This window comes from Tenrec ecaudatus, chromosome 10 (assembly GCF_050624435.1).
Source record: "Tenrec ecaudatus isolate mTenEca1 chromosome 10, mTenEca1.hap1, whole genome shotgun sequence".
NCBI classification, from domain to species: domain Eukaryota; kingdom Metazoa; phylum Chordata; class Mammalia; order Afrosoricida; family Tenrecidae; genus Tenrec; species Tenrec ecaudatus.
The window spans coordinates 88580291-88601623 of record NC_134539.1 but is presented as its reverse complement, the minus strand read 5'-3'; the positions used below and the strand labels follow the sequence as shown (position 1 = coordinate 88601623).

The 21333-nt window shown below is 47.0% G+C and overlaps 1 protein-coding gene across 1 annotated transcript in view; it reads right to left on the bottom strand.

Annotated features, from left to right (window-relative positions):
- Window positions 1–3463: 3463 nt before the first annotated feature.
- GID4 (GID complex subunit 4 homolog) overlaps window positions 3464–21333 on the bottom strand; it is a 36801-nt gene continuing 18931 nt past the window's right edge. Inside the window, exons 3-6 of the mRNA XM_075560967.1 lie at window positions 14410–14517; window positions 11490–11591; window positions 9717–9847; window positions 3464–6712 (exon numbers count right to left, since the gene is read on the bottom strand). Coding sequence (XP_075417082.1) covers window positions 6649–6712; window positions 9717–9847; window positions 11490–11591; window positions 14410–14517 — 405 coding nt within the window. The 3' untranslated portion in view covers window positions 3464–6648. The remainder of the gene's footprint in view (window positions 6713–9716; window positions 9848–11489; window positions 11592–14409; window positions 14518–21333) is intronic.

Here is a 21333-nt window from a genome sequence, read left to right as displayed (position 1 = left end):
TCCTGAATTCTTAAGGTTTTGTTTTCCCTGATTTTGTTTGCAATTTTCTCAATCTTTCTGATCCACTAAAGGCACCTTAATGCAATTCTTTTGCGTGGTTTATCAAGCAGTTCCGATGGTACTTCCTCTCCAGCATGGTCTTTGGCTCATTTGAGGATGACATGCTGGTGTGTTCTTAGTCACGTACAACTTGTCTCCTGGAGGGTGTTACAGAGAATGTGCGTGCAGTTGTCGGTTCCTCTTTCCTGCGGTATCAGCTGATGTTGGCTGCTTTCGATGATTAGGTGGTACAGGAGAGGGTGGCTGTGAGCAGGAGGCACAAGTGTGGCTGTACCATGTGGGCCTAGTTGCTTTCTTGTAGCAGGTGGGACAAGAAAAAAAGAGTAAAGGGCGGGGAGGGGGACAGGGGGAGCCCAACGTAACAGCAAAACAGCAAAATAAACAAACAAAGCAGGGAGAGGTGGCAACAAAGAGCAACATACCCCTAATAATATATTTTAAATAATTTTAATAACTTGTCATCAGGCAGGCCACTGTCTCAACTGAATTCTGTGTGAAGTTTGAAGATTGCTGTGCTCCTGGTCAGGCCAGCTGACTATCTGTGCCCTCTCAGCCCCCTTCTTCAGTTTTTCCTAGTTGGTATTCGATCCACTTCCTGACCTCTTCCTCTGAAGTGCACAGTTCCAGGGTTATCATTTGTATTGGTTTCATTGGGCTTCTCGTACTTCTGAGGATCTGCGTAGCATGTCTGTCTACTGTCATGTCAGCACCTTTTATTTACTTGGTCAGCAACTTCTAAAGTCATCGGTTTCATTGCTTTGTGGATGCTCCCCGCCAAGCGCATGAGTCCTTCCTCGAGTGCGATGTTCGGTTTGCTGAAGCAGCTGTTCCCAGAACACTGTTTAGCACAGACTAAGCACTAGAAAGTATTTGCTGAAGGCATGGACCCGGACAAAGGTATGGTGAAACGGTATCAGCAACCCTCCTTTTCATTTCCAAGGGTCCCAAGTTTTAGACACCGTTGGAATTTTTCCTGGCTCCTGTTGCACAGGCAGGAAGATCAGGTTGGGATTTACCCTGTGTCTGTGTGACACTGTACTCTTGGAAAGACAGTAGTTTGCATTGTCTCTGTCCAGTCTGTGCAGTTATGGTGGGCAGAGGCCCCCACTATCACCTGCCCAGAAGCTTCTCTTTAGTTTTAGGGGGAGAGGTTTACCCACTTTGTGAGTGCAATCTCAAGTTGTCCTGTATGACAGAATCGCTCAGCAGCTTAAAAACAAAACAGGAGTTAGAGGAGCCAGAGGGCTGTGGTTTATTGGGAGCCTAGATATTTTTTTAGCATTATGGGTGATTATAATGTACACCCAAGTTCAAGAGCCATGCTCGAAGTCTGTGCCAGCTAGGGAAGGAGTGGAAAAGCAGGGACAACTGGGAAGGTGGGGAGAGGAATGAGACCAATACATTGAGATGTCCGTCACACCAAGAAACTGGAAGGGAAAAAATGGCACAGTAAACTCGAGTTTCAGCATGTTTCTACACAAATGAAAAGCCTTACATGTTTTTTTTCCTGTAATGTACAAATAGGGAACCTCAATCTTTAATGATTTGGAAAGACAAATCTGGAGGGGAAGCCAATTCAATTGCTCTTCAGTTTTCAGGCGCTTATTCCCCTACACTGAAGTCTGCTGCCTGTTTCATTATGTAGCAATTTAGTGTGTTCCTTCCCCAGAGCAGTTCAGATCAGTGGAGAAAGCTTTGAGATTTAGAATCGCCACCTTTGTCCGTCTTTCGCTTGATTTCACACTTTATACAGAGAAACACCTGCCAAGACGCACAATTCTCCAGTTCCTCTGGCTGGCTTAGAAAACAGCAGGATAAAGATTACACCTAGGGGGTGTCAGATGGCGATGAGGGTGATATGCTAGCTATGGGATCACAAGGTCTGCCTTCAGAACAGAAGCATGTCTTCCCCCTCCCCCATGACCCCCCTAGGCCTCACTCAAGCTCACGGCCATCAAGTAGATTCCAATGAAAAGCGACCCTGTGGGACAGAGAACCGCCCTGTGGGTTTCCAAGACTGTTAACTCATGAAGGAAGTAGAGAGCCCCGCCTTTCTCCTGTGGAATGGCTGATGGCTTCAAACTGCTGACCTTGTGGTTCACAGCTCAACGTATAACCAGTACGCCAACAGGACTCCACCCCTCTGTCTAGGATGGTGCAGTGCATATGACATGCCTTGGCAACAATGTGTGGAATTATTATTAAGCAAGCATAGCTGTGTATCTTACTTGCGGCGGTGTGAAGTAGACTGGGTAACGAGAACCCCGCCTCTCATGGCTTCTCCACTTTATTAAACCACCAGTAGATGGTGCCTCAAACTAGACTGTTCAGCACTGTGGACACGGTAGTCCTTGTTCCACATCTTACAGGAGGAAAAAAAATTAACATGTGATCGGTGACATTTTACCAGCACAGGCTCACTACTTACTGTACATTCCTTTAGCCGATCAACTTACTTCAAACTTAAACCTTTTCAAGACTTTATATCAATTTCCTCAACAATTAACAATACCATTCCCAGTGTTTCACGAGAACCTGGGTGCCCTGATGCCAGCCAGGGTGGTCTGTCCAAATCCACTGTAACTGGGGAGCTGGGGCAGAGAACCAGAGTCCGTTTGCTGGACCTGCTGGATTTCAGGAAGTCCCTAGAGCAGGCGTCCCCAAACTGCGGCCCACGGGCCACATGAGGCCCGCCAAGGACATCTATCTGGCCCGATGGGTGTTTTTGCCCCATGTTTTTTTACTTCAAAATAAGATATGTGCAGTGTGCATAGGAATCTGTTCAATTTTTTTAAAACTATAGTCCAGCCCTCCAACAGGTCTGAGGGACAGTGAACTGGCCCCATTTAAAAAGTTTGAGAACCCCTGCCCTGGAGCAATGGTTCTCAACCTTCCTAATGCGGTGACCCTTTAATACAGTTCATGTTGTGGTAACCCCAAAACCATAAAATTATTTTCGTTGCTACTTCATCACTGTCATTTTGCTACTGTGATGAATCAGGCGACCCCGGTGAAAGGGTCGTTCGGCTGCAAAGGGGTCACGACAGACAGGTGGAGAACCGCTGCCCTCGAAGGTCTGGTTTCAGAGCTGAGTGTGGTGGGGTGGAGAGGTGCCCTGTGTGTTTTCTCTGCATAGGCTGTGTTGTTAAAATGCAAGTGTTAAGCCTTGCAAACAAAACAGAGAAGTGTCCACATGTCTAAAGAAATGCATGAATTAACAACATGGAATTCCAACAGGAGTGTCAAGCAGCTGAAAACCCCAAAGAGGGAAGCAAGGAGTGGCCCGGCTGTCCAGAGGGGACCTCAACCTCTATCTGGCCCAGTGGCCCAGAACATCTGCAAAACCACAGGGACAGAAAGAGGAGCATTTTAACATGACTGCTTTCATTTATGAACAAGACAGTTTCACTGCTTAAATACCTTTATTGTTTAAAAAATTATTCGGTCATTGATAGCTCTGCAAAATACTTCTCCCATCCAAATCCTCAACCCTTCCCATGCGCCCCAAGAGACAAAGTCATCCCATCGAATCCTTAAGAACACGTCCCATCCAAATCCTCAACCCTTCCCACGCGCCCCCAAGAGACAAAGTCATCCCATCGAATCCTTAAGAACATGTCCCATTCCAAATCCTCAACCCTTCCCACGCGCCCCCAAGAGACAAAGTCATCCCATCTAATAATTAAGAACACGTCCCATTCCAAATAAAATCTTTCTTCCAAATGTTAGGGTTTTAAAACCACAATACAACATACTCAATGGCATTTCTTTTCAAAAAAATTAGCTTATCAGACTATTTTATGAGGAAAAAATATCAACTCAAGGCCTTCGAGAAAACATAAAATCCCTGTCTCTAAAAGCAAAACGCATCGGACCCCGTGCTCTCCTTGAGTTTGTGATCCCAATGTCCCGAACAAGACGAGCTTTGTCATCACGGCTGGAGGGCGGCGGGAACAGTCTAGGTTTGGGGGCTGGACCGGCGGGCAGAACACAGGATGGAAGCTTTCTGAGTGGCGCGGGAAGAGCAGCAGCCAGTCCCTAGGCCTCTCTTCCCGTTGGTTGTTTGGTGTGAAGGAAGACAGGCAGAAAATATGCACTCTGTAGTAACTTCTTAACGATGGACACAAATGTCAGCCCAAACTATTGCACATAGCAGCGCAGGCATGGAAACCACGGAGGGCTCCGGAGAGAGTAAAAGTAACTACAAACGGAGCTGAGTCCTCAACGTTTCTTTGGGAACTGGCTGGAAGAAGTAAATTCTCTGAGGGGTGGGAGGGGAGGGCCCTGTCAATCGTCAGGGAGTTAGTTATGGAGGACATGAAAAACATTTTGCTTCCTCCTAGTCTCGGTTGGCAGATTTCAAATGAACAACTCTTCCTCACAGATGTGTCTGAAAGATCTAGTAAAGAGGCTTTTCTCTCTCGCAACACAACTGGTGCATCTCTTACCTAGCTCTACTCACTCCCCGCACACTGACAACGGGCCCGCAGAGCCTCGCTTATTCCCACTGGGCTCGCTGGACAGCAGCAAATGTGCCCACGCACCTGCCCTCCTCGGTCCTCAACCTATCACTTGAAGCCACACAGACAGGCCCCCTCCCTGCTGCCCTCCCCGCCCAGCCTGGTGGTGACACCACCCGCAGGCCCAAGCAGGGTCTGTTTCATTAAGGAGGTTTACAGAACATAGGTGAAGACAGGGACCAGAGTGCTGCCAGTGGGGACTGACATGAAACTAGCGTGGCCTGTGTGGAGTGACGAACCAGCACCGTCCGGCACCACCTCTGTTCTTACATCCCACCCTTCCTTCGCCAGGTGAGTGCTCAAGGGAAGGGGGAGGGAGCGCTCTGCCCACTGGTCAGTGTGCCATCAGCAGGTCTGACCACAGCCTGCCCCTTTCAAAATCAAGACAGCCTGTGGACTCAGCAAAGTTTGTGGGTGGGAGTTATTCCCCCACCTGGTGCACTAGGGCTAAGTTCTTGGGATCCGAGCCCTGACCTTTCTGAACAGGGTGCATGACACTTAGATACAAGTGCCCATTGACTACTGCCGCCCAGGTCTTCTTGTTTGAGCCCTCCTCTAACATTCATTCTCAGTCACATACAGTACATGTATCATTAAAGGGAAGTCACTTTATTTTAACAATAACATTTTCTCCCCTCTCAGTTCGAATCTAACCCAAACGCTTCGTTTTCTCAGACCAGTGGACAGGCAGCAGTAAAGTCCCTGGGCTCCCATGGGTTCACATGCTCTTCTGTCTTACAGCTTCCCCGCTATCACTTGGAGGAAGTCTTGCAAGCCACCAGAAACGGCAACCCCTGTAAAGTCCTGCCCGTCTTCAGAGGCTACAACTGATGCCCACCTATTAAGCTTCTTCAACATTTACAAAACAAATGAAAGAGCACACAAACGTGCACACGCACACGCGCACACACACACACACTTTGGCACGTGAGCCTTGAGTTACTTGAGCGTGTACATATTCCTGCCCCTCCCCAAGCCCCAGCAATTCAGAGTCACCGGTTCAGGAGAACTGCGTTCAGCTCTTTCTGCGAGAAGCAGAAGGTACCACGAAGCACTGCTGTTGTTTTGAGTAACAAAAGGAGGGGTGTGCAAATGCTAAACTGACACCCCCCCAAACAGCTCTCATGTTGAGTACTAGAATTTATGCAGTACTTCAGAACTTTTGTACCAGGATGACTACTTTCAAAACTGCTGGCTGATTAAATATACACATACATATAGATATAGGTATAAAAATTACTAAGTCAACATTTGCTGTTTTCAATGTGAAAACGATAAAATGTAATTCTGAATAATTGTGCATTTGCCAAGGGTCCTTGTGCAAGGACCATAAAAATAATTTTGTAATAAAAAACTCTTATTTTCATTTAGTATTGCCCTTCAGTTCAAAAGTTTGGAGCAAATGTACTGAGCAGGCAGGACTGGAATCTGCTCCCGCCTGTGGCCCCCCAAGGCACACCCAGGACCAACAGTGCCGCACTGTTCACGTCAGGGGTGGACAGTGCTAGCCGGCCACCAGCCAATCAGAACAGAGACTGATCAGGCCCAGTGGGGCAGCTCACCAGCTCCCTGCACGAGCTCCGAGGGCTTGCCCTGGTGTGCTTGGGCTCTGCCTTCTCTCAGCTACTAGGCCAAGCAACTGGGGAGGAGGGGGCCTGGGCCAGTCAGCTGGCTCTGAGGTGGGGAGAGGAGTAGGAACCGCTGAGCACCAAGGCCAAGGGGGATCCAGGGAGCTGAAGTCCTCCTCAGCTCGAGGTTGGGATGAGGAAGGAATGGGCATTTCAGTGATACAGAAGTTAGCTGAGCGAGAAGGAAAAGTGCATTTAAGGTAGCTTAAAAACAGATTAAGACCAAATTGCCACAGAGAGGAAGGCAGAGCGAGCGAGCCCTTCCCCTGCCAGCACCGACTGTGTTTCCCAGAGTCTGTGGGCTCACACTCATGCTCTCTGCTGCAGTCCACTCTGAGGAGCCAGGAACACGTGCCTCCTGGTTCTGGCAGGTACACATTTTCTTGGCAAAGCTCTTTTTGCCAAGTTAAGTTTTATTTGGTGGCTGTTCTGAACCGTTGTCACCGGAACTCATAGATGGGTGCGCTGTGCTCAGGGACATGAGTCAGATTGAGGGACTGGTACCTGCAGTGGGGGAGACACAAATAGGCAGCAGTTATCCAATGCAGGGCATAAAGCACGCTTCTGAGGGTGCTGGGAGAGGCTCTCGTGGAGCCCAGGGACCGTCACATACTTGAGATTCAAAGTCACCTCGTGTTTCTTAAGTGGGACCTTGTCTAAGTTTCCTCCCAAGGTTCTGCTCAGTCCCCCTGAGCTATGGGTCTGATGAGCTGCTTTGGCACTCTTGCTTCCATTGGACAGAGGTCACGACGTGCTTTACACAGCACCCTCATCTTGCTCCATCCTCGCCTTGCTCCCTTGTCCTACCTTCCTCCTCCCCCAGGCATTTCAGCAGCTTCCGACATGTGAAATGCCAGGCTGTGGGAGCCAAGGCCTTCACAAACACATCAGCACATCCCAAGTCTCTGGGTATCCAACAGCATAAAAAAATCCACTTCCCTTTACCGTCACTTCCATTTCTTACTTCCCCAGGTCTTGACTGTGTTCCTTAAATGCTGAGAGGGGTGTGGTGTCTGTTTGAGGGTTAGTTTTGACCTCCTCGCTACACAAAAAGGAGGGGGAGCAGAGAAAAGATGAGCACAGGTAATGACTGATTTCTTAAAAAAAAAAAATCACAAAAAGGGTTACGCATGAGCCATCTAGGAAATGGCAAACAGAACCTACAATGAGCTAGCACTTCCCCTGGGATGGCTGGGCTCCCTTAGTCAGCTCGTCTGAGCTGCGTGCAGAGAAATGGAAAAGGCAGAGCCATCGTGGAAAATGGCCGGCAGGGTTTCGAAGGGTTAATAAGCAATGTCACCATTCGACCTCACGATGGTCACCGCAGCATCCTTCCTAATAGCTCACGGGTGGAAAGGACAGACTAAGGCTTTAAAACAGGTGTATCAAGAACCGAGGCACTGACACACGGAGACTGGAAGAGGCCTGAACAAGTCACCAAACTAGAAAGCAAACCCACTGCTGCCAAGTCGATTCCGACTCAGGGATCCGACAGGACAGAAGAGAGCTGGCCATCTTTATGGACCTGGATCGTCTCATCTTTCTCCCTACCAGTGGCTGGTGGGTTTGAATAAATGACCTTTGGGTCAGCAACCTAATGCTCACCCCACTGTACCACGAGGGCTTCCAGCCACCACAGAGGACCATGTACCACCTGGCTCCATTGACACGAACTACGCAGAAGCAGTGGATCATTAAGAAACAAAAACTCTATCAGTGGCTACCCAGGCTAGGGCTGTGGGAAGGAGGCTGGTGAAAGCAGGCAGGGACTGCTGATGTTAAAAAGCAGTGGTAGTAAACGAGCTGATTCCAGGAACCCAAGTGGAAGGCGAATTGTGAGAATGACGAGGGCAATGAATGTATAAGGGTGCTTTACTCAATGGATGTACGTATGGATTGTGATAAGAGTTGTATAAGCCCCTAATAAAATGATTTAATAAAGCAAAGCAGTGGCAGTGATGGTGTGCAAACCCATGAGTATACTAAAAGACAATGAAAATTACAGTTCAAGTAAATGATAATGTTATTAAAAAACACAGAATTATGAAAATTAAAAAACATTTTGAAAACAGAACAGCGATCAAAACTCTAATAACAGTGCCATTTACTTGCAGATAAAATGATTTTGCTGTCATCAAACAGGGCAGGATGACCAAACTGAGCGAGCTGAAGAGGCTAATGTCAGAGGGAGAGAATCAGGCACTGTGAAACATGGTTCAACTTGCTGGGCAACAGCAACAAGGAAACAGGAGAGCCCTAAGAAGGACACCACAGCGACCACTTTCAGCCCTTCACCTTGGCTAAGGCAGGGCAGGGCCGGCAGCTCCCAGAGGTTCCCATGTCATCAAACTGGATCAACTGCAGGTGGGTACATTTGAGGTCCAAGACCACAAAAGTGAAAAAGAGCACAAACTTCAAAGTCCACAGTGTCCAAAATCTGACCGCACATTTCAGTCACTGCTTTCTCTCTGGGATCAAACATACAAATTATCAAGTCTGAAACACTGCTGCCACCTCCAACTGCTCTGACTGGGGTCACAGAGGGGCTCTGGATAGACCAGGAGAAAAAGAACCCAACTAAAGCAAATGTCTTGAGGATGATGGTGGCAACACATGTACAAATGTGCTGACACGATGGATGGATGGATGGATTGTGATGAGCGTTGTACAAGCCCCCAATAACAAACCCCCCTGAAGAAGAAAGACTGGTGATTCAGTGTGGTGGAACCCGAGTCTGTGCTCCTCGACGCTCTTCTACAGGCCACTATTTCTGGGGACCACCTTTCAGTCACGTAAGGGAGGAAGGGCCGATGGAGAGGGAGTCAACACCACTACCTGGGCGGAACGCGCTTCTCAGAACAATCACCTATGAGACCAAGAGCAAAGTTCACGAGGCAGAAAGGGTCAGGAAAGGTGGGTGAACAGAGAGGGGCAAATCAAGGTAGAAAAAAGGAGAATGTGAACACCTTGAGGTAATTGCAAGCAATGTCACGGCGCTATCTATGTATACCCGGCAGAATGGGAAACGTATCTGCTCTGTGAACTTTCACCTAAACAGTGCAATATTTAAATAGATAAATAAGACCGAAGCACTGCCTAATAAATAGTACAGCTTAGAAGAGTTTAATGAGTCAGGAATCCCTAAGTGGTGCGAAGGGTCAGGTGCTCAACTACAACTGGAAAGGTGGCTGTTTAACTCAACCAAGAGGCCACGTGGAAGAAAGGTCTGGCAGTCTGTTTCTGAAGCTTCCTGGCCATGAAAGCCCATGGAGGGCGCGGTTCTACTGCACACGCCAGTCAGCGTGGCTGGAAAGGGCTCTGGCAACAGTTCCCTCCCCACAACTTAATTTTCTCCTGTTTCTCTGCTCTGGGGCTTTCAAGCCTTTGAACAGAGGACATTAGGATGGGCCTCTGCCTCTACCTAAAGCAGGACCCTGTGCAGAGGAGTCTTTGCTCTGGATTTGGCTGGGGGCCATGGGACACTGCCTCCGCCTCTGGGGGCTCTCACCATTCGGAACTCCTATGGTAGTAGTAGCCCTCAATGGAGGCCGCCGACTTCTGGAAGCAGATGTAGTAGAACCCGGCAAAGGAAGCACCGCTGATGTCTTTAATCGTGTGGTCTGGGACCAGGAACTGCTCCTGCACACAGAAGGAGAGGGCCATCAGCCACAGGGGTTTCCCACATCAGTGACTCCTGGCAGAATGACGCCATCCCGTGGCCCAGAGACTCACGGGGCGACAGCCAGCCTAGGAGTGTGAACTGATCCTGAGGGAGCTTCTAGCGTATTCTCCACACCAAAGCTGCACGCTGTGTCTAAGTGCACTATGATGAGTAATTAAGGGAAGGTAACCCAGGTCTAAACATCTAGTTATTAAATGAACAAACATCTTTCAGAGGTCACAGGCAGAACGACCCTGGGAAAAAAGCAAGTTTTTTTTGTGCTTCCCCCCAGGAATGGTCATGAAGCCCTCCATCCTCTAGAACACCGAGTCACGGTGCTGGTTCATGGATCATTCTGAGGGTAGATTAAACACCAGTGGTCCCCGTCCCTCCATCTCTATTGCATTCACAGGAATAAAAACACTTGACCAGGCACCTTAAGGGAGAGGCAAGTTTGTATTCTCTGGCTGGAGGCAAGAGCTGCCCAGCTGTGTCCCAGAAATCAAGTTTCCTGGAATGAGCAGGCCAGGCCCCAAGCCCCCAGGAAAGCTACTGAAAGCCCACAGGTGAGTCACCCAGAGAAATTCTTCAGAGACAAAAGACCACCATTGTTGTTTTGATTTCAAGATACTCTCCTTCACCTTCCTTCACTTTGGGAATTAAGAGTTTTAAAAATTAAAGTAAGATGATGTTTGGAGCTCTACCAAAGACTCCCTTGAGCTGGCTAGTCGTCCTAGTTACCAGGAGCCCAGTAGTACTCCAGGAGACGGAGAGCCCAAATGTCTACGGAAAGGACATGACTCTCAAACTGGTAACATAAAAACTAGAAATGACCACTCTACATTAACTGTCTATTAAAAAAATCATAAGATTTCAAAATAAAACAACTTCCCCGCCGCCAGAGATTAGAACCTGAACTTTATGGGTGCTCACACATTTTGCTCTTGTAAAGATTTACCACCTTGGATATATAAGGTCTTGATGAGTCAGACCTGACTCAGTGGCAGAAGGTGGGGTTGGCTGTGTGCTTACCATTTGCCATCCTTGACTGTTCAGAGGGTAAGTGCCTGGCCACACAGCAGGGAGCACAAACGAAGCCTGCTCAGTTAAAAGCCAGCCCAGTGAGGGCAGCAGACGGAATTCTCTGAGGGTTGGTCAATGGAAAATCCAAATTCCATTCCTGACCCATCATTCCCTGACTGGATGCAGCTGGCAGAGCTGGAGCTGCAATGGAGTTCAAGAGGGCAGATATGGGGGGCAGTGCACTTGTGTAAAGGGCACTGTCGCCCACTGCTGAGAATCCTGTGCACTGAGTGATGCTGATGGTCAAAGGCAGGCCGGTTCTCCCCTGATGCACAAAGCACAAAACCTCCAGGCTCAAAGGAATACCTGAGTGGGACCGAGGACCAGTCATGGAACTGCTGCTCACTCAATAGGTTATCCAGACAGAAACTGCTTTGGAAGTCAGCGAGACCGTGGTGCGCTCTGAAGTTCTGCTTGCTTTATACAAGCGTGTAAACTAGACACTGCTACGAAGGAACCCAGCACCGGAGCAGGGAGTGAAGCTGGGAAGCTCCTCTACAGAGTGGCAAAAGGATAAATCACTATGTCAGGCCTTACCTTCCACCTCATGAAGACATAATCCCCACTCTTCAGCTCTTCATAATCAAAGTCATCAGAATTGAATGATTTTGCATACTGATAAAAAGCAAGAAACTTGCCCTGGAAGCAAAAAGGAGTATAATAAAGGGTCAGCAGAGGGAAAGGCCGGCTCTCGGCCTGCTCCGGCATGGCTGGGGGGATTAATGTTTCAATGCAGACGGCAGTGGATAGGCCCATGCTTCAGACAAGCTGACAGAAGACAGCCTTCTTTTTATCCACCTACCCCCTCATCTTCCCAAGACACAGTGCTGGGGAGAAGAGCAAAGGATGGAGACAGATGCCAGGGATCTTCTCTCAGAACACCTCACCCCAAACAAACAGAAACCAAGCATAATTAAAGTCAGTGGTTCAAACCAACCAGCTGCTGTTCCACGAGAGAAAGAGGCGGCTGTCATCTGTCTGCTTCTGTAAAGATAAGCCTCAGAAACTCTGTCACGAGGGTTTGGACTAAATGACAGTGGGTTTGATCTTGGTTTTAAGCCATATATAATCTAATTCTATAGTACCCTAAACCCAAACCAAATTCACTGCCATTGAGCTGATTCCGACTCACAGCAGCCCTCGAGGACAGGGTAGACCTGCCCCTGTGGGTTTCCGAGACTGCAACTCTTTATGGGACTAGAAAGCCTCGTCTTTCTCCCACAGAACGGCTGGTGGTTTCGAACTGTTGACTATATGCAGATCTCAGCCCAATCTCAGACCAACTACACCACCAGGGCACCTTAAATGAAGCTTACTAGAAATTGTAAACCCTGGACGAATAAGCCCTGTAAGGAGCCCTAGGAGTCCTCATGGGAATCTGGGAATCCTACGAAGTGAAATGGGAAGTGAGGGGAAATGCCAAGAGTTTTCTGTACAGGAAGCAAGCACTGCTGGAAGAGAAAGAGAATTCTGCAGGCTCAGTTTCCTGTCACGATCAAACTGAGCCCTTCTCTGCCAAGGATGACCTTGTCAGTTTCTCTTTCACCGGAAATATTCCATCCAGTCTAACAGTGGCTACTGTCTCAAATGGGCTCGCGTTTTCTAATGGGAAACTTGCGTCCCAGTATGAACCTTATGGCCAACCTTAACCAAAATTGAGTTTTTCACTGGATTTCAAAGACTGCTTTCTATAGGACCAAACTGAAATGGAAAACACGGGTTTACTACCAGAAAGAGTTTCCTACACTGGGAGCTGTTGAGGAGAGGGAATGCCCTTGGCAAGGCACATAGGAGGGGCTGGCATCAGGTGGGCCAGGTGGCATCAAGGAGTCCTTCCTACCAGTCTGTTTGCGACCACTGGACACCATCACGTCTAACGAGCGTGTTCCCAGACACCCATGGTCATTCTCTTGTCTCAGAGACACAAACGACGATCTGATCTTTACTGCCTATTTGCTGCAACCACAGCCAAAAGATAAAGCTTTCGTTGAAAAATTCAAAAAGCTCACATTTAAATTTGAAAACAGCATTTCACAGATTTTCCTTTCTTAAGTAAAAAAAAATCACCATTAAGTAAAGCAGTTCCCCTCTACTGCAGCGAAGTGAGCTATGGGTCTGAGGCAGGTGGTCTTTCCACAGAGCATGCTGTACTACAATCAGGTGAGCTTAGACCTAGGTGTGAGTAGCAATGGAAGAATGAAACCTTCATTACTGTCACACCACTTGGATGATAATGTAGCACATCGTAAGCATATTGGAACTCCTGCTGTCTAAAAAAGAAAACAACATCAGCATCACGGTCAACTGTGTCAAAGGCTCTTTAGCGTTGGTTTAAAAATAGATTTTGATACAGGTACAGATCAGAGCTGGAAGCACAGGGATACCAGGATCCACACTGAGAGTAGCCATACCAGGAGGGGAAGGGGAAGATGGGGGGAGAAAGGGGGAACCAATCACAATGAGCTACATATAATCCCTTCCCTGGAGGATGGACAACAGTAAAGTGGGTGAAGGGAGACATTGGTCACTGTAAGACATGAAAAAAATAATAACAATTAAAAAAATTATCATGGGTTTGTCAGGGAAGGAGGGTGGGGGAGGGAGAGGGAAAAATGAGGAGCTGATACCAAGGGCTCAAGTAGAAAGCAAATGTTTTGAGAATGATGATGACAACAAATGTACAAATGTGCTTGACACAGTGGATGTACGTATGGCTTGTGATAAGATCTATATGAGGCCCCAATAAAATGATTTTAAAAAATACACTTTGAAGATATAAGATACGTGACAACTGATGAATAAACTCTGGAATGAAAATTAACAACGTTGAGTATTTAAGTACGTCCACTGTGTTTATAAGGAGCTATGGTTTACAACAGCATCGTGGTTTTGCCCACAGCGATAAGCCCAAGGGAAGGCAAGTTTCCATGAACTGTATAATTTCGTTCCAACTCTACTATAGTCAGAGGCAATTAGTTAGGTTTTCCCCAAGTAGGTCATTAGAAAGGAAGCAGAGACAAAGATGGACACACAGGTAATGAGGTCAGGAGAATACTGTCAAGCCCTAGATTTTGGGCGCAATTTGGGGGGTTGGTATCATCAGACAACCACTTACCACTTAAAGAAGAACATCTAATTGGTATCTCAGTCCTTTCCACAAGGAAGTAAACTGGGGTTTGTGCAGGTCTAAGAGAGGTCCTGGAACCCTGGTAGCGTAATGGTCAGGTGTTGGGCTGCTAATTGCAAGGTCTGTAGTTCGAAACCCCCAGTTGCTTTGGGGAGAAAGACAAGGCTTTCTAGTTCGATATTTACAGCTCAAAAACCTTCAGGGCCGTTCTACCCAGTTTTATGGAGTCGCTGTGAGTCAGCATCGGCCGAAAGCAGTAAGGAGTATTAAATAAGGATGTCCCCTAGCCATCTCCAGATGACACCCAGATCAGGCCGAAGATTTACTCACCCAGTGTTTCCGATCAACATCTTCATCTGCATCCCACTTTCTTGTTAAGAAAGGGTGTTTTTTGCTGATTATTTCTCCTTCAAAGAAGGTTGTAAGAGTTGGATACTCCTGTGGTACAAGGCCAAACATCAAAACAAGATGTTTTAAAAAGAGCTGCAGCATCTTAAACGCAGACAAAACCATCACGCTGCTAACCCAACCCAAGTCCGAGCTAGACTGTGTAGTTCGCCGGCAGGCTGTGACGTGGGCACTGTGGGTCTTTGGCTTTGTCTGAGCACAGAGCCATTCTGCGACTTCACTCGTCATGCTCCGGTCTCTCAGAAGTACACCTTGTCTATCTGTACCCAAAGTGAACTCTGCAGATTCTAATATACGAAGTAGACGGTCACTTGGGTTTTACTTCCAAGGTAAAGATCACACAGAAACTCAAAGTCACAATGCACACTGTTATGTCTGGTGGCCTGCTGGTTCTAGAACTGCTTCAGTAGTTTGCCCCCATCACACCAATACAAATTTCCAGTGAGGGTAGGATTTGGGGTAGACGGTTTTGATTCTAAATTCAATATATATTTATATTTAGTTCTATCACATTAACTAAGAACAATTTATACTAGAGAAAAGGTACATAAATCATACCTGCAGTGTAAAATCACAACCATAAAAAACACACCATTAAAAAATAACAAGAATGGAAGGAAATATTTAGGAACACAAACATATCTGAAAAGGGTTTAGTATCTAAAATGTGTAAACAATTCCTGAAACTTACCAACCAAAAGACAAACAATCCAATGAAAAAACGGGCATTAGGACTTGAGCAGACATTATTCCAAGGAAGATTCCCAACATGCCCAACTTGATTAGTTATTAGGAGGATGCACTTCCCATCTACTACACAACACCCATTCTCAAAGCAACAACAACATTGCCGGTGTCGGTGAGGATGTGCAGAAATCAGAACACCTATGCACTGCTGGTGGGAATCTGCAAAAGTAGAGTCAGTCCCTGGGGAAAACAGTTTGCCAGTTCCTGAGAGAGTTAAACACATACCCTGGCAATTTCGCTCTTTCTCGAGAGAGACTTAATGCAGGGGCACCAAGAGATTCGTGTACACTTAAGCCCAATGCAACATTACTGACAGTAGTCAAAAGGTGGAAATGAATCAGGTGTCCATCAAAAAATGAAAGGATAAACAAAGATGCGGTACAGCTATGTACACAGTAAGACTGTCGCATAAGGAGAAATGAGGGCTGATACATGCTACAACATGGATGGACCTTGAAAACATCATACTAAGCTAAATAAGCCAGGTACAAAAGGACAAATGTTGTCTACTGCCTCCTTACAGGAAACATCTACATTAGACAAAGGTACAGAGAGAAGAGTTTACTAATGGTTACCAGGGATGGGGTGAAGGTGGGGTTACTGCTGAATGGGGAGCAAGTGATGAAAAGCTTTTAGAAAGGGCTAACAATGAGGTCACACAACATGGCTTGTACATTTAAAAACGGTTAGTATGGTAAAGTAGGTTGTTACACATGAGGGTAAGTAAAGAGGGTTGTTCCTGGGATTCCACCTCCTGCCTGCGTGGGTTTATTCCAAACAAAACCTGTCCTCTGCGATCAACAAGTTCTCTCAGTAATACACTGTCTTAGTCTCGTTAGGGTGTGAGCTGTGGTGGGGTGGTAGGAGGCCACTGAGTCACTTCTGACTCATAGCAACCCTTTGTCTGACAGAATGACACACTTCTCGGTCCTGCGCCAACCTCATGACTGTTCTTATGTTTAAGGTCATTGTTGCTTGCTGAGCCCTTGGTGTTTAGGGAAAGCATGGATCTCCTCAGCAGGGCTGCCACACTGCAGTTCATGGGTTCTGGGACCTCTTACCTCTTGCACAAATGGGGGAGGGGATAGAATGGCCCCCTGGTAAAGAGAAGATTTTCATAGTCCCGTACAGCAAACCTGAGAAACCGACTGAAACACCGATGGACGACAATCTCGGAACTCAGCAAAATTAGAAGGATAAGTAATTTGATTAAATACTGAACGAAAAGAAAGAATGAAAACAGTGATAAAAGAGAGTTGATGAATATACCCAATACGGTCTGGCCTTTTTAAAAAAAAATCATTTTATTGGGGGCTCGTACAACTCTCATCACAGTCCATCCATCCATCCATTGTGTCAAGCACATTTGTACACTTGTTGCCATCATCGTTCTCAAAACTTTTTCATTCTACTTGCACCCTTGGTATCAACTCCTCATTTCCCCCCTCCCTCCCTCACCCTTGATAATTTATAAATATTGTTTTGTTATGTCTCACACTGTCTGATGTCTCCCTTCACCCACTTCTCTGTTGTCCGTCCCCGAGGGACTGGTGGTCATTTTGAAACTGAGGGCAACCTACGTGGGTGAGAAGCCAACCTCAAGGACTCCCCACGAAGACATGATGTCAACAAACCCAGAGCAAAGCAACGCAAGCAAACCCTGAGCTAGATCTAGAGAACACTCAGCAGGATGGAACCCAAGGGACGCAGGCCAACCCAGGGGAGGGGCCACCAAACAGGGACCCACTCGTTCATCTGTCGGTAGTGGCTGCTCGTCCCCTTGGGGAGGGGAAGACCTGAGGTGGTAGCTGGAGATGCTGCACAACAGGTGGCAATCCTCACTCCTGGCCGAGACAGAGCAGAAACCTGATAACTGGCTGCATTCGAGCACAAAGACATTAGGCCTATGCTAGTGGGCAGTGACCAGAGAAATGCACTCATTCACAGCTCCCCTCCCGGTCTGGGGACCAGAGATGAGGCCACCTACTCCCATCTCTACAGCCCAATAGCCAATGCCACCTCACTGCCGCTCCTCCTGCGGGCTGCAGAACAGGTGCTCACCACCTCTGTGGTCTGTGCACACATCTCTGTGGACAGGGCCACACACCCACTGCTTTAGAAGCACGTGTGCTGTGCCAACTCTAAACTTCTTTTCCTCCTGTTCTGGGGGCAAAGTCAAATTAGCCACTCGCAACGCCGGCTCATTGTGACCCTGGGGGTCTCTGGGACAGTAGCTCTTTAAGGGAGTAGAAAGTTTAGGGTGCAAAGGGGACCCCACATCTCAAATATAATTTAAAGAGAACATTTATTTAGTCTTAAACAGGACAAAGGGCAAGACAAGGACAAAGGCACATGATCCAGATGAGGGAAACCCTTAGCACGGCGGAGGTCCTATTGGCGTCCGAGGGTTTGCAGAAACTGTGACTGCTACAAGACATGGGAGAACAAAAGAAACGGTCACAAAAGGAAGACTGGGAGCCAGTCAGGGCATCAGTCAGGTGGGAACGGGACCATGACTGGGACATGTACATCCTGTTACACAGAAGAGCTCACAACACTGGTCCAGGGCCTGCGGACCAAAGCAGTCAGAGGATGATGCGTGGATGGCTATGTAAGTATGGGGATACCCACCAAGGATACAGCCAGGAGAGCCTATGAGGGAGAATGCCAGGGGTGCGGTGGGGTGTTTGCTTAGGAGTGGTGGTAGAGGCAATCCACTTTCCACTGAACTCTACACCTGAAAGCAAGGCTGTGCACATTTCTGGTTGATTCCAGAAGGAATTCAATGGAGACTTCATCCACTTGGGACTCTGCAAATGGATATTGGGCTTTCACTGTTGTTCTTAGCCTTCTGCAAATGGAGTGCTCCGGGTTTAAGCACTAATACTCTCCTTACCCGGTTTCCTCATCTTTTGTCTTTCCTAATCGAGTGTGTCCCCATTAGTCAGCCATATCCCCACATCTGTCACTAACCGCACCACACAACAGGCATCTGCCACCACTCAACCCAGTACCACCGGATCAAAGACATCATGGCGGGCAATCTGCTCAAAACAGCAAACAGACCTGTGTCCACCTTCCTACCCATCACCCGACCTGCCCACCTGGCATGCAGACATATCATAACAAAAACAAAAAAGCAGGGTAAAACAAACCAACAGATAATCAAAACTAAATAATATCCCAATGCCTCAGATATAACAGAGAAGTCCAAGTTAAAAGTCAAACGAACAAGGCAGGGTAGCTCAAGGCAAATGACCAAAGTAAAGAGCCAGGAGAATCCCTGAGGAAGAAATGGGAATAGAACTATCTGGTAAGAAATTCAATAGACTTATATATAGGGCCCTCCAAGATACCAAGAAAACCACAAACAAACTAAGGAAAACATACACATCGACAATACCTTTGAAGAATTCAGGAAAACAATGCAAGAGTAAAATGACAAAATAAATAGGCAATTACAATTCCACCCTCAAACCATCTACAGATATACTGCAACTCTGACCCAGATTCCAATGTCATTCTTTACAGAGATGGAAAAGCCAATCACCAACATTACATGGAAAGAGAGCCTGAGAAGTAAAGCACTATTTAAAAAGAACAAAGTAAGATGCCTCATACTTTCTGATGGCAAAACCTACCACACAGGCAAAACCAGCCTGGTTCTGATGCAATGACAGGCGGAGAGACCAATGGAACTGAACTGAGAATGCAAAGTCAATCCGACCACCTATGCATGTCTGGTCTTTGACAAAGAGCCCAAACCCACTGCACTGGGAAGGCATAGTCTCTTTAGCAGACAGTGAGGGTAAAACTGATATCCATTTGTAGAAAAAGGAAATAATAAGAGCCACACCTTATTCAAAAACACAAGATGAATCAAAGATCTAAATATACAATCTAAAATTTAAAGACCATCAAAGAAAAAATAGGGACAAACTTAGGGGCTCTAATTTATGTCATAGAGTCTGTGAATGTACAAATGTGCTTGACACAATGAATGTATGTATGGATTGTGATAAAATGATTTAAGAAAAACAAAAAACAAACAAAAAAAGAGTATGTGAAAACATAGCCCAAAAGGCACAACCAACAGAAGATAAAACTAGATGAGTGGGGCCTTCTAAAAATCAAACACTTGGGTACATCCAAAGGCTTCTCTCAAAGAGAACCTACAGACCAGTAAAAAAATTTGGCAGCAACAGTGTACGGGCAAAACAGACTTCCTTAATCTGGTCAGAGGGTTGATGCAAGTGAGGGGTTGCAGTTAAGGCAGTGGTTCTCAATCTGTGGGTCGTGACCCCTTTGGGGGATCAAATGACCCTTTCACAGGGTTGCCCGATTCATAAAAGTAGCAAAATTACAGTTATGAAGCAGCAACAAAAATAATTTTATGGTTGGGGGGCCACTATATTAAAGGGTTGTGGCATTAGGAAGGTTGAGAACCACTGATTTAAGGCATGGACTACTAGTATAACTTGGGTAGAGCTTCCTTAATGTAAACAAAGTAGGATACGGCCTACTCTTAGTAAAAATTGACAGTGCGAGGAAGCTGGATGACTCCTACCACTGGATTCGGATCTTGCACCTGGCCTGTTGACTTCCTGTTACATTGCTTGCCGATTCCAGGAGACAACAGCGGACTGCTGACCTTCATTCAATTCATTCGGCTTGGCATCCATCAGCCCGTAGTGTTCCAGTGTCATCTTCCTGCTTCCTCTTTGTCAGCCCCTGCAGCCAATTAGAGCAGATTCCCATAAATCTCCAGCATCCCTTCTTTGTACAGATTCTTCTGCTCAGAGCTCAGTCTCTTCCACTCTACCTCCATGAAGAGCATGGTGACATCCTCAAATATAACTGGTTCCAGTATTTCAGCTTCTCCTTCTCCTCTTGGGGTCAGTCAGTAGACTTAAAAGACAAACCTTTTCGCTTATGTCTCTGCGTCAGAGTCTCCATAGTTTTCAAGTTTTCTGGCCTTTGAAGACAAAAATCTTCTCCCAGGCCTGCTCTTCCTGGGTAGAATGGACTGGGTCAGGTAATGCCCTAGAACCAGTCCAGTAAGTGCCTTAAAATTTTGCCATAGGACTACTTGGAAGATACCTAGGGTGACTTCTTAACTGCTTAGTAATGAAAAGTCCCTTGTTTTCTATGTATCCAAGAGTGTATTGAGGCGGCAATCTCGCTAGTCCCTCTTCTTGGAATACCTACACAGCCAACAAGTTGTGACCCCCGAGTAAAATTCCAGTTCAGGCTACCGCAGAAGCAGCACACTTCTAATCTCGAAAATTTGTAGAGAACTTCCACATGTCAGCAACAAAAAGGCAATCTGACGAAAATGGTGCAGCCGCCATAGAGACTGGAATGTGCTTACATACCGTATGATCCAACGATCCCACTCAGGTCTCGTGGGGAAATAGGAGCTGGGACACGAACAAATACATGCACACCCCATGTTCAATGCAGTATTCTTTACAAGAGCAAAAAAAAAAAAACCCCAAAAGAAGGCAACCTAATGCTCAGGATGGATGAAATGCAATGAATGATGTAAGTAAGGCCCTTCTATTCATTTCTATGTGATGATGCACCTGGGGTGTTGAGGGTTCTACCCTGTGGTCAGTTGCACTAGTCTGCTGCACCGAAGAGCCGTCTCAGAAGCAAGAGAGAGGCGCTCGGACAATCCAGAGAGAACAGGTACCAGGGTAGCGCCTGCGCGAGCTCTGTCCCAAGTGACAGAGGCATCAGAGCACCAGGTGTGGAACAAGGTAGCAGCTGTGGGACCATATGATTGAGAGGCTAACTGTTGGCTGAGACGAGGCACTGCTGTGGACCAAAGAATGTGTTTTTGGAAACCCCCCTAATTGAGAATATTGTGTGGGGGGGGTTCTGTGACCACTGAAACAAATTTCCAAAAGCTACAGAGCAGTGGAGTGCTGTGGGAGGAAGGGTTGGAGTCAGAATAGGGAGAAAAAAGGATGGAGGTGGAGGCATGTCTAACCTCTGCCCGTGGTAGTCGGCCTTGGGCTGGCTTCGCCTTTTCCCTTGTGTGGCATGAGGATGTCAGATGAGGCCGCCGTGCTGTTTACAGAGGTGTTACACATG